This window comes from Triturus cristatus, chromosome 10 (genome assembly GCF_964204655.1).
Source record: "Triturus cristatus chromosome 10, aTriCri1.1, whole genome shotgun sequence".
NCBI lineage: Eukaryota > Metazoa > Chordata > Amphibia > Caudata > Salamandridae > Triturus > Triturus cristatus.
In genome coordinates, this window is record NC_140593.1 from 587,271,148 (window position 1) to 587,285,298 (window position 14,151).

At 45.7% G+C, this 14,151-nt stretch overlaps 1 protein-coding gene across 4 annotated transcripts in view; it reads left to right on the forward strand.

The window, feature by feature from the left end:
- Positions 1-5,001: 5,001 nt before the first annotated feature.
- Positions 5,002-14,151, forward strand: part of GSPT1 (G1 to S phase transition 1) — a 583,971-nt gene continuing 574,821 nt past the window's right edge. The window contains exon 1 of one of the 4 annotated variants that reach the window (XM_085632101.1): positions 5,002-5,414. In XM_085632101.1, the coding sequence (XP_085488227.1) occupies positions 5,219-5,414 (196 nt within the window). In that variant the 5' untranslated portion in view covers positions 5,002-5,218. The remainder of the gene's footprint in view (positions 5,415-14,151) is intronic. The other 3 variants (XM_085632103.1, XM_085632104.1, XM_085632105.1) reach the window with 3 other exon arrangements.

Below are 14,151 nucleotides of genomic sequence, written 5' to 3' on the forward strand. Positions count from 1 at the left end.
TGGTGTTGGAAATTTCACCCTCACCCACTCCCCTCTCTCCAGTGCTACTTCCTTGGTGTTATGCCTTGAGTCATAATAGTCTGTGTACACGGCCTGCGCCCTTTCCAAGTTCTTGCGCACTACTGCCGGTGACCAATGACTCTGCACTGTGAGCTTCTTCCATGCCACATTGTCTCTAGTGAAAGGTTCTCTCCCTCTCAGTATACGGAACGGGCTGTAGCCTGTGGAAGCGGGAGTTATCTTGTATGCCCATAGCAGTCGTTTGAGTTCCTTCTCCCAGCTTGTACCCTGACTGATAGCCGCTTGTACCGATCCCATTATTACTCTATTGAATCTCTCCACCGCTCCGTTCCCCGCGGGGTGGTAGACCGGCGTGCGCCTGACCTTTATTCCATTCCTGTCCATGAAGGCCTCCCATTTGGTCGACGTGAACTGTGGGCCGTTGTCGCTTAGGATCCCTTTGGGGATGCCCTCTCTGATGAATACTTCCGTGAGGAATCCTAGGATGGTGTCCGTCTTCGCGTTCTCGTCCACGTGGACTTCTGGCCACTTCGAGTACCTGTCGATGACCACGGTGAGGTACTTCTGGGTACCGCTGGCATCTTGTATGGGGCCTAGGACATCTACTGAGATTTCTTCCCAAGGATTTCCAGGACATTCGAAACGCCCCAGTGGTGGGCGCAGAATCCTTTGCGTCTTGTCTGCATTGCTGCACTGTTCGCATGCTCTGACATGACGTTCCACCGCGAGGTCTAGTCCTGGCCACCAGTAGTCCTCCTTCACTCTCCCTTTCGTCTTCACTATTCCCAAATGCCCTTCATGGGCGATGGCCACAACTCTTGATCTCAATACCTGCGGAGGCACTACCTTGTTGCCCCGGAACAGGAAACAGGGGTCGTCCCCCAACGATAGTTCTTCCCTGACCTCCCAGTACTGTTTGAGCTCTTCTCCGAGTGGCCTCTTCTCCGGCCACCCTTGCGTCACATACACCTTGACTGCCTTCACCTTCTCGTCTGACTCTTCTTCCCACTCCTGCCTGCTTATGGACTTCTCGTGGTCACCCATGAACGCCACCGCATACTCTCCCCAACTTTCTGCGCCTTGCGTCTCTGCAGATTCCTTTGCCGCTGCTCTGCTCAGATAGTCTGCTACTCTGTTCCTGGTCCCAGGTATGTACTCTACATCGTACACATAGTCGAGGAGCCGCAGCGTCATCTTGGCGATTCTCGGTGTTGCGTGCTCGTGGCCGCTGGACGTGAGTACCTTTACGAGTGGCTTGTGGTCTGTTCGTAATAGGAATCTACCTCCCCACAGGAATTGCCGGAACCTTTCCACGGCCCATACCACCGCCAGCATTTCTTTTTCAATTACACTGAATTTGCATTCGTTGGCCGCCAGTGTGCGGGACGCAAAGCTGATTGTGGACGTCTTCCCCTCTTTGAGTTAGTACTGCCCCAAGACCTCGGTCGCTCGCGTCCGTGGTTAGCACCGTGGGTGCCATTGGGTCGAACCCTTGAATGGGTACCGCTTCGCATATCTCCCTTTTCATCCTCTCGAATTCCAGCTGTTGCTCCTCTTTCCACTCAAACGCCGTTTTGTCCTTCAGAATCGATCTCATGTGGTGGGTCTTTGAGGCAAAGTGGGACACAAACTTGCTGTAGAATTCAGCCATCCCTAGAAACGTCCGGACCTCTTCCTTGCTTGACGGTGTGGGTGCGTCTCTGATGGCTGCCACATTGGATGCTTTGGGTTTTATTCCTTCCTGGCTGATCTCGTGCCCCAGATACGTGACAGTTCTCATACCAAACTTGCACTTGTCCCACTGGGCTGTAAGCCCATTCTGCTTGAGTACTGCCAGCACGTCCGCTAGCTTCTGGTCGTGATCCACCCGGGAGGTGCCCGTCACCAAGGTGTCGTCCTGGAAGAACTGGACTCCCTCCATCTTGTTTAACAGCCGGTACATTAGCTTTTGGAAAACGGCTGCGGCAGAGGCTAGCCCGAACGGCATCCGCAAGAATTTGTAGCAACCGAACGGGGTTATGAATGATGTGAGGTGGTTGCACGATTTGTGGAGTGCAATTTGGTGGTATGCCGATGTCAAGTCTACCGTGGAGAACCACCTGGCACCCTTGGTCTTGGCCAGCATCTCGTTGATGCGGGGAAGGGGGAACTTGTCCACCACAATGTTCTTGTTGAGTTCTCTGAGGTCCACACACAACCTCACCTTCCCGTTGGGCTTCTGCGCTACGACCAAGGGGGCCAACCATTCCGCGTTGTCTATGGCTTCGCTTATCCCGTTGTCCTCCAACCTCTGCAGTTCCTCTTGTACAGCCTCTCTGGTGCGGAACGGGATGTTTCGCACTCTGTGGGACACTGGTCTGGCTCCCTCTTTCAGGTTTATTTTGTGCGTAAATTTAGCTAACTTCCCAATATTGTCTCTGAAGACTTCAGGGAACTCCTCCTTCCACTGTTGTGCTCCCACTCCTGGATCCTCCTCCATCATGAGCACTTGTACACGTCCTCCTGGGTTCAATTTTATCCCTAGCTCTCCTTGGTCCCTCCATCCTAATACTGACAGTCCTTTTTCTGCCACGTATAATTTCCCTTCGCACTTTCTACCCTTGAACTCGAAGGTTAGGGGGCAATAACCTACCATCGGTATGGGTTCCCCTGTAAATGTCACGGGATGGATGTCTGTGGGACGCAGCTGATACATTGTATCCGGTGCAAAATCCTCCTCCCATATCTTCCTTCTAATGATCGTGTATGGAGAACCTGAGTCTGCGACCATTGTGACTCCTACTCCCCCCAATGTTCATGTCGCATCTTGGTTTCTTGTCGACCGCACCGTCTATCCCCAATATCTGATCCTCTATCATCAGGATCTCATCATCTTCCTCCAGGTTTTTGGTCTCATCCTCCTTGCCTGTCTCCTGTGCCACGTACTTCACTAGTTGCCTCGGTGATTTCCTTCGGCACACCCTCTCGTAGTGTCCCATCAGGCCACAGTACGCACATTTAGCTCTGAACGCCGGGCATCCTTTGTCGTTGGCGGCATGTCTACTACTGCCGCATCTGTAGCATGTATTGGTGCTTCCTTGTCCCTGTACCTGCTGTTTCGTACCCCGGGCAGTGGACTTCCTGTATGTCCGCGCGTTTTGTTGCTCCGCCGCCATGTGTCCCTCGCGGCCCTTCCGTTCCTCTATCTTGCACACCGCCTGTTCTGGAAGGCGGTCCCGCTTAGCCGCCTCTGCACACCTCTTCGACATTTCTGCCTTCTTCACCATGGCCACCACAGTCTTAAGGGGCGCGTCTCCGTTAGCCCATAGCTTCTCCTGGATGGAAGTGTTCACTGTATGCATAATGATTTGGTCCCTGATCATCTCTTCCTGGAAGGTCCCAAATTTGCACGTCAGGGCCAGCTTCTGTAACGCTGACACATACTCGTCGACTGTTTCCCCTTTGTGTTGCGCTCTGTGATAGAAATTGTACCTGTCGATGGCAGTGCACACTGCTGGGCGGTAATGGGCGTCCAGATCGTCTAACGCGTGTTGAAACACATCATCGTCCCCTGCGGGCCGCGCTTCCTTCACCAGGTCATCGTATACCCTCTGTCCCGCTGGGCCCAGATGATGTAGGAGTATCTTCTTCCTGCGCGAGCTCGTGAATTCTGCTTCGCCCTCTTCTTCTAGCGCAGACAGGTAGTTCAAGAAATACTTTTTCCAGTCCTCCCACGGCATCTCCGGGACCCCCACTTTGATCAGGAAGGGTACTGGGTTCGGCAAAGCGGACGTTAAGGCACTCATCTTACCTCCGGCCCCCTTTCGCCGCGTACCTGGGCCCGAAGCACTCGACGCGCTGGTACCCCTGGAGTTTCCCTCGCCTGGGTCGTCGTCCTGGCTGGACTGTCCGTTTCCCGCGTTTCTTCCTGCAACCCCTGCCAGGGTGTATGTTGTCGCCTGGCCACGTGTGCACCGGTGGCGCTACCCTCGCTCTTCTGGGCAGCCCCGGACACCCCCGTTGCTGTAATGGACCAGGCTGGGGCTGGGACCACACCTTCGTCCTGCTGTGCCCCCTGGGCGGCTCTCCGTGACTCTGCCACGCTCCTGCAAGTGTGGTGGGGACCGTGAACGCGGTCGTCTCACACCACGTGGTTCTGGAGGCAGCGCTGGGCCGTTTCACCTCCTCGTCGCCATTTAGCGGGTTTATTCATCAGAAATTACATCTATGCAGGAGCGCCGGTACGGAGCTCCGATCGCGTTTGAATCAGCGCGCTAATGCCAATTCTAAAATGGCCGCCGCCGGAAGTCCGCTGACGTCGCACGTAGTGCGCGCCGCAGACTAGACCGCTACACCACAGCCTTCTTCAAGTTTTCTTAACCGTCAAGTTTTGAGACTGTTGTTGAAAGACATAAAAGAAATATACGAAATGATTGCGGCCATATCAACACTACAAGAATTTTCGAATTAATAGCATAGAAGCTCATTAAAAAAATATGGTGATATTAACAATTGCCCAAAACATTTTCGTTTAAAAGTGCAATTTTATGTCTCTCACAGCAGAAAACGATAGTTGACTCTAGTACTTGTACATGAACACAAGCATCTACTAGTCAAGTTGCCATATTAACAAATATACATAATAAATATTTCTCGTTTTCAACAAAACTGCTTTCTCAGAAATTAAATAGCTAATCTAATACTGCTTCATACGATGGCACGTTCCGATGACGATTACTCATAAGGTCCCTTACTCTTCTGCGTATATGGAAACTGTAGTCCTAACAGGTCAGCATAACATTCCCTTGTGTCTGGACAGTGACTATGAACTCATAAACTACCTTTCCCAGAAACCGTCCAAAGTTGACTACCACCTGAAACATGCACGTACAGTGACGTCTTCTTTTGGGATTTGTAGTTTAAACTACCCTAAAGTCTCGCTGAAAACACTAACCCCGGAAGTGGAAAAAACTACTAAGCTGGGACACGACGTCGTTAGCCGGCAGAACTGCGCAGGAAGGCGTCACTTACGTCGCGGCAACACACGAGGACGAGGAGTCGTTGGAGTGAGTGCTGAGTCGGGTCTGGAGCGGCCGTTTGCGGGTGCCATCCTACGGCCCAGTCTTTGTGCTGCCGGTGCCACCAGCTCTCCGTTGCTGCTAAAGCCCCGCCCTTTTCCAACGTACCACCTTAAAGCCAGGGCGGCACGGACCCGGAAATGGACCCCAACGACACAGCGCCAGACTCTTGGGAGCAGGAGGACAACGACGCTCAGACCGAGGCCCAGCTCAGTAACTCCCTCCTCAAGCTTAACGTCAACGCCCGGCCATTCGTGCCCAACGTGCATGCTGCCGAATTCGTTCCCTGTTTCTGCCCCGGCGAGCAAGAGGTGGAGGCGGCGGAGGCTCCACAGGGTAAGGCCGGGCGTGGAAGTGATTGGTTCTGTGGATATCAAGGGGAGGGCGGGGGGGTCTAGAGAGGTTTACATGAGAGCCTCCTAGAACACGGGAGATAGGGTGTATAGGGAGGGGCCTCATTGTGGCCAAGCGGGGACACGTACACGTGGCCATTAAGTGTGTCACAGCAGGGCTTTTGTGAAAAGATCAAGAGTAATTGTGTAAGTGAGGCAATTGCAAGGTGCTTACTGTTATCACTATGACCCTTTAACGATTTCTTAAAGACTCTCTATCTGAGTGACGCTAAGTTACGTTCTGACACTCTTAGCCACGCACAGTGTCTGGTCACTCCTGACGTGCAGAAATCGCCAACGGTCTCTGTGTGCTTACCCCTTATTTAGAGCCACTTCATTGTCCTTATTTGTTTTTTTTTACTTAAGCCCTTCAAACTCTTACTTGTTACTTGACCCCCCCCCCCCCCCCCCCCCCCCCCCGACTGTCACCAAGTTTCAGGTCCCACGTCCCTTGTATGCCATTTTCTAAATCATTCTTCAACGCTATTCTGACATCAGTAGAATTATTTTCCATTTAAGGCCTGCTCCATTTCCGGCTGTGACAATAATATAGTTAGTACAGTAATGAGTGTAGGAAAGATACACTGTTCATCCGCTGCTCTGTGTGGTTCCAGGATTTATTGTCCTGGTTGTGTGTTCCTTGGTTACAGAGTCGTAGCCTAGCCAACACGCGTTTTGTCGTTACCATGAAGTTTACAGCGACTTCTTCAGGGCTAAGAAATATATAAGATACACCATTGTATCAAAGTGGGTATAAGACAATTAACGCCATTGGCAGACACCCATTGTGACATGTAAAATAAGAGAAAAGCAGCACGGTACACACTAGTTCTTAACACATGTGAAAACCTAAGTTGTTATGAACATGTCTAACGCGTCAATTTTTTTTATATAAAAAGCTTTATCAAATGAGGAACAAAACTGGCAAGCACTAGTGAAATTGTTTGACTTCTCATTGTGACCGCATTAATGTGGTTGTATGGTATTGTGACAAACTGAACATTAAGGGGGGATAGGCCCACAAACTCGCACCATGCACTAGTCACCATTTCAAGTAATGAAAGTTACCATGCTGCCGGGCGTTAACGACTGTTTAGTTTGTCACAATACCATTATGGCAACCATATTCTATGCTAAGCGTGAGAGCCCTTTAAACTGGTTACTACCCCCAGATTCATTTGTTCCGTAGTTCTTAAAGCAAGAATAATCCAAGACACAACCATCAGGTAGCTACCCTTTTTTGCCAAAGTCTCTGTTTTCAATAAAAAACATGAAATGGCAAACACAGTAAATTGACTAACATCACTTCTAAGGATCCTGATTGCTGTTCTGCAGTCTCTAAACCCCAAGTTACGACTAAGCGGTAGGAAGTAATTCCTTCTGTACCCAGCATAGGGCGGGCAAAAAATTGCAACATAGTCAATGGTCTCCAACACCTGGGGTCAAAAAGGGCAATTCATGTCTGAATCATTGGATGCATGTAGCCATTTAGTCCTGACTGAACGAATAGGCAGGGTCCCAAACCAAAGTTTCACGTATAAGGTTTTGGCGTGGGGAGGCTCATTCATTTTAATATCCTTCTGCAACATAACCATTTTTCTGTTCAAGAAAGGTGGTGGTGAGGTAACCCACCCTGACATGGCCTAGAAACAAATTGTTTGAGTGTTGCCAATGTAACACTTAAGTGGCTCTTTTGAAAACCCAGTAGCTTTGTTTGAGGTAGACCTGAGGTCCTCACATCCCTTCTCACTCAATCAGTGTTGGATAAACCTAAGCCAGGCAATTCTGGTGGCACCAGGTAACCTCACGACATCCTCCTAACCCTGGTGGTATGGCAATAATTCTGAGGTCAACCAAATCGTACACGTGTGTGTGTGTGTGTGTGTATATGTGTGTATGTATGTGTATATATATATATATTTGCCAGCGGGTACAAAGAATGACAATTAGTTGCATACATTTAGCAAGTAATCATACCAAGCAAATGAGTAAAAAAAAAAAAGAGGAAAGGCATATATGTCTAGGGAATCCCACGATTCACACTAATAATGTCCATATGCGATTGAATTTTTGCAATGAGCGTATAGCTCTAGTTTTGGCTTGTGCTCGTTCCCTCTCATAAATGTCTTTCGTAAGGACCAACCATTCAAAAAAAGCAGGAGGGTTAGGCGAGATCCATGCTCCTCGCAATATAAAGACATGCAGCTACTAGTGCAATAGATAAAAAGCTTCTCGTAGCGCGATTATAACTCTCCTTCAACCCCAGCATGATCTCTTTATTAGTAAGAGAAAAATTCGAACCGAAGTATTTACCAATATATTGTGTAACCTTCTCCCAAAAATCACATAACATAGGACAAGTACAGAACATATGAAGTGAAGGATTTTGTCTGCCATATGACCGCTCTTGGGACAGCATGATCTATATACACCATCTCTCACAGACCCCTGTGCCTTTTGTTGCCATTTACTAATCCTTTCAGGAGTAAAGCATTCGGCTAGTTCGAAATTGTTGCAGCTTTAGACTTAATGAATGAGTGAATGGAATTATCTAAAGTATCCAATGCCAAAACCAATCTCAGAAGTATCTGTAATAATACCTAATGTCCGACTCCAATTAGAAGCTAGACGACCGGTATCACTTCTGAAATGGCAACGTTGTAAATATATTGAGCTGGATTTGGCTTTGAGTGAGAGATTTAAAAAGTATGTCCGTAGTTGCTGAGAATGTGGAAGTTGCAACAATTGTCGTTTTAGAAAATAATCTCTAACTTGTAAATATAAAAAAAAAAAAAGATTGTGGTGGGAGACCAAAGGAACGTTGTAAAGGTACAGAGACCGTTATGGTCATAGCTGACCAAGCCTTTCGATTCCGCACCTTGCCCAGCTACAGGCAGTAAATTCATGAAATATGCTCTGGAGAATTGGATTATTCCATAATTTAAAATAGTCAGGTTGTATAAGATCTTTGAAAGTAAGTGAGCAACAATTGAGGATTTCGTGCTATATGCGGACTATGTCCCCAATGGTATTGAAAGACCCTTTTATAATAGGATCATTAATCCTATACAGAAACGTTTTGCTATAGGTGTCCAATGTAAGAGCAAGGCCAAAATATGGTTGTTTATCAGTTAATGAACTTTGCATACGCCCAGTAAATGCTGCCCAAAAATTAAGTTTGAAATCGGGAAGTTGTAATCCCCCCCCCCCCCCCCCCCAACTTTTAGGGTAGTTTGAGAAAGCGTATTGCTTGACATGCTTGCTTATAACCCCAAATAAAACTGTTGATGGCACCCTCAATTTTTTGGGAAAAGTAATTGTTAACGCGTATAGGAATAGGTCGGAACAAATATAAAAACGTAGGCAAGATTGTCATCTTAATTATATTGGACCTACCAATGATAGTTATTGGAAGGTTATTCCAGCTCTTACATTTTTGTATAACCAAATCAAGTAATGGTTCATAATGAAGTCTCCATATTTGTTCATATCAGCGGAGATCCGAACCCCCAAATAGGTTTTGACAGCGTAGCCTCCAGTTATTACAGGCAAATCTAAGTTATGGAGAATTTGGGTTTTATGAGAATTTAATTTATACCATGAAAAATGACTAAGTTTTCGCTTCTTCCTGAATTGCACTCAATGCTGTTACCGGGTCAGATGTAAAAACCGCAATATCATCGGCATATGCAATAGCCTTGAGTTGACACTTGCCTTTACTGAATGGAATAAGACTAGTATTCCGATTTAATAAATGCCTCAATATACAAGGCAAACAACAAGGGGGAGAGTGGGCACCCCTGCTGGGTACCACAACTTATCGGAAAAGAAACAGAGTGCAAGTTGTGCGTATAAAAGTTTAGGCTGTGGGTTAATATATAACACACTGATCCATATCAGAAAATTGCCTGATAATCCGTTATTAGTCAATGTTGTCCATAATGCATCCCACACGAGAGGGATAATGTATGGGGAAGGCAAAAGTTATGCATAAGTTTGAGTTATATGTTTCATAATGGGGATAATTAGATGTATCAGCTGTAAAGTTGCTGGGTTGAACTAGTCATCTAAACGCCAACTGGTTAGGGAAAAGCTTAAGCTTTATAAACCTCATTTGGTAATTCTTGAGGAGACACATTTGGTTAATAAGGATAGAGGCTTGCTTAGACAGTTAGGCTTTGAGATAATTTAATGTATTTCACAGGGTGCGGCAATTAAAGTGGTAGCGATCCTTAAGGATAAGCAGTTAGTTTGCAATAAACTTAAACTGCTTTCGACTCATGCAGCAGGTGGGCCATTACAGAGCTTGAAATTTACAACAAAAAATTAGTTCTCTGTGCGGTGTATGGTCCAAACTCTGATGATCCCACTCTTTTTAATAAACTAATGCTAGAACTGCTTGAAGGGCAAGGATAATGATAATTATGGGGGACTTTAATTGCTTTTTTTTCAACTAATCGGTCTGCCTCTCCGAGAATGCGGGGGGGGTCCGAGATTCCGTCTATGAACTGGCTCTGCTTCATTGTATGTCAGACTTATGGTGGATGTTACATCCTACTTTACCAGGATTTACATACTATTCTGTGCCCCATCGACATTATTAAAGAATAGATTTGGCCTTCGTTAGTAATAGTATCCTAGCAACAGCTCAAATGTAGGTCTGTCCACGGATAACATCTGATCATAACCCGGTTTTGACCAGTTTTCAACTGGTAGTTGAGGATAAGAGCAAGTTTTATTTTTCATTTCCTAGATACTTGCTGACTGACCAGGAATTTATAACATATACTCAAGGGGTTCCTACTGAGTTCTTACAATCCAATATTAACACCGCTTCTCCTTTCATTGTATGGGCCACAATGAAAGCTTATATACGGGTTTCCACTCAACAGTACAATTACCATCTAAATAATACTCATCAGAATAGTCTGAAGGAAACTTGCAAGACATTAAAAAAGATTATAAATTGCGCACGCTGAGGAACTTATGTCTAGCGGTCCAAATAGCGATCTAATATATGCTTCTAATAAACACGCGCTTGCTTCTGTGCAGAAAACTCAAAGAAAAGATTGCAGCCGCCTTTAACAAAAATCGCTTATCAGTATGAGTATGGGGATCAGGTTGGGAGGATTTTGGCATACCAGATGGCGTATTAAAAAAAAAATATATATCTAAAACGCGGATAGACTCTATTAAGGGTAGAGATGGCCAATTACATACCCCCCCCCCCCCCGATTAGATTCTAGAGCAATTCACCCAATTCTATGCAGAGCTTTATACTCTGCCCGGTAACATGGATACAATTGCACTGGAAGAACACTCACAACTTAGTGATTCTCTGTCTCTGAGCTTGGAGGCAGCTGATCTTCTTCAACAAGATATTACTGATGAAGAAATAACGTGTGCTATAGTCACGCTGCACTCCGGCAAGGCTGCTGGGGATGATACTTTGCCAATAGATTTAAAAAAAAAATCATTTTAAAAGCTCGATTCTCGCGTTACTTCATGATGTCATACACCAGATAGGGGAATGTGTGGAAGCTCCCAAGTCCTGGAATATGACCAACGTTGTTTTTTTTTACCTTTAAAAAGGGAAAGCTGCGGATGATTGTGGGTCTTATCGCCCAATATCCCTCATTAATTTAGATGCTAAAATCTTTGCCAAACTACTGGCTAACCGGTTGGCGCCCTATATGCTGGATCTTGTATCTGATCACCAACATGGGTTTATAATAGAGATACTACTGCTCACGTTAATACAGCTATAATAGCGTTCGATGTAGATAACGGGACATCTCACAATCTGGCGATGGTCCTGTTAGACACTTAAAAAGCATTTGGTCGTGTGAGTGGTCGAAGATCCACATCAAACCATAAGGGGATTAGTGGGGTGCCAACAGGAAGGTTAGTGATGAGCCACAGCAACCAATTTTTCGACTGATTTCATGCTTCCAGCGTCCATGTGGCCCCAAAGTACCCCTCAATAGAAAATTGCCCTCAGTGTATGACCATTGTTAATTTGGAGGGTGGGGGAGATACTGGGCAAAGAGTGGAACCTTATGATACCCCCTGTGTATTGCTCCATTTTTAGTTTACATTAATGGAAGTATGGTATCCAATCAAAGTGTTCAGTAATCATGATCCATAGGTATTGAAATTTGTGAGTGCTCCACACAGACGCCATTAAGGGTCATGGGGGCGGGGTTGAAAACCCATGTACTTGGTCTTGCTGAGATTGATCTGCAGGCCTCTTTTGTTTGCAGAACTTTGCAAATTAGTCAAAGCTTCTGAATCCCCCAACAGAGGTTTTGAAATCAGCAGCGTGTCTTACGCAAACAAACGGTCCAGGACTGTCCTACCAGCAAAACTCGGAGCATCATTGTCACAACCCAAGCTGGGATACTAATTTCTTGATATATAAAAGGAAGAGTTGGCGCTAGCACACACTCTTATCTCACACCCAGAGTGACTGGAATGGGGACAGTCCATTCACCCTCGTGACCATATCTAACCTACGCCAAGTTATTGCAGTTAAGCTTGATGATAATATCAAGAATGCTATTTAGGAACTCCAAATCCCTCCATACTCTTTCCACAAGAAAGCCCTAGGTCGAAAGCGAACCGAAAATCGACAAATACCAAGTAACGTGTTACCCACCCCTGTGAATGACATATTTCCAATAAATCTATCGTAGATGAAACACCTGCTCAATGATGCTAATGCCATCCCTAAAACTAGCTTGCAATGGGGTCAACAATCCCACGTCTGCCATCCAATCCTACATTCTTTCCAGTATAATCCAACTAAAGAGGTTCTGAGAGCTGTCAATCAGGGTGATAGTCTTATAGTTAGAGGGAAAAGCCTGTGGCCCTTTTATAAATACTGTAATCTCTGCTCCAGCCCACGATGAATGCAAAAATAACTATTGATGGACAGAATAGGAACAGTCCAGCCCGAACTGCCAGGCCAGGCCCTCCCTGGACTGGGGAAGAAAGCATCCTAGGACCGGTTTCGGGGTTTCACCCCTCTTCATCCAGGACATGCTGGATTCCAGTGGCATGGAGAGCACGGGGCTCACGTCTAAGCATACCCGTCCTACGCGGGGTGACAAATGCAAAAATAACTATTTATGGACAGAATGCAGAACAAAGTCATACATTCACCCCAGTACAGAGATCTGGGCCTAAATCCATCGTTTTTTTTGCTCACCATGCCATTCTGGACCCAGCCATATGAAAATCAGTCATGACCCTGTGCCTGATGAAGGTATGGGAGAACCACTCATTATACAGTTAAAAAACAAAATAAGGGCTCCCGATGTACTATGTGGACTTAAATAAGTCATCCAGAATCTTATCTAGACCGCGTGCTTTGTTGGGAGTGAACCAGTCAATTGCTTTATTGACTTCATTGGTAGAAACTGGCCAGGCTTCATGAGCATCCCTACCTGGCTTGGTGACAAATGGGGAAACACTAGCTATATCACTAATTTAGGCATTTCAGTAAGTGCTAGTTGTCGAATCAGGTGTGCAGCTAATCTAATATTTATGCAGTGGAGTCCAGATATCTTTAGATCTAGACTCCTGATAGGCAAATCAGATTTTCCAAAATGTTATAGTGGATAAAGGTCCTCTTCCCTGTCACATTATGTCAGAGTATGACAGCGGGTGCAAATTTGCATAGGTGATTTATTTAAATTTATTTTCAGAAAACAATCCACTAATCGTTTTTTTTTTCTCTTTAAATGGAGGTGTCCTGTTTTCGGGGCATTTCAGTAGTTTTGCGCAGCTATCTATTTCAAGTTTCAGGGTGTATAACAGTTGACCACCAATACACTTCAATAATTCATGCCGTTCATGAATATTATTACCTACTAGGTCCTCACAGTTAAATATCCTAATGCGCCATTTGGACAGCATGTACGTTAAGGCCTAGCAGCATCCTTTTGTGTTTTCTGCCCTACAAATGTAGGAGCTTGTGTGTTAGTATCCAGTGTTGTGCAATGTGGTAGTATAGTTCAAAGTTAGGAGTCAGCAGGTCGACTTAATCATATGGAAGGATCAACCTAGTCATCCAATCCTCAGCTAATTATTTGCCCATGTTAATAATAAGTTGTAGGTTTCTGAAGAGTTTTCGGGTTAAAGCTGTTTCTGTTCAGAAAGAAATATAGAAGTTGTGGCAATATCACCATCTTCATGATGGCAACCCAGCCTGCTGAACAGTGCTCTGATCCCCTGATGTATGTTTATTAAGGCTGTTAGTGCTTATTATAGTCCTGTATTGCAAACTTGAAGGGGTAATGGATCCAGTTATTTTTCCCTCCTGCGTACTAATGAGGATTTATTGTGAGGCCACTTGTCCTTAGTATTGGGAAACACCTTCCCCATTTGTTCAATAGCAGAAAGATGTACGAGGACAAGTAAGAATGTTTATAATAATTAGGAAGAATCCTGATGATAAATCCGGTATTTAGTTCGCACAGTTGGAGATATGAGACACAACTCTTTAACTTCTCAGAGCCATTCAGGAAAAACAAAATCAGGATTTTTTAAAATTACAACCAACGCCTGTTTCTCCCCCTATCGCCCTGTAAGCCTAGGGCTTCCTCGGGGCGTTGTGTGTGTGCCTTTTTTTTTTTTTTTTTCTTTTTTTTTTAATTGGAGGCTATAATGTTTCCAGG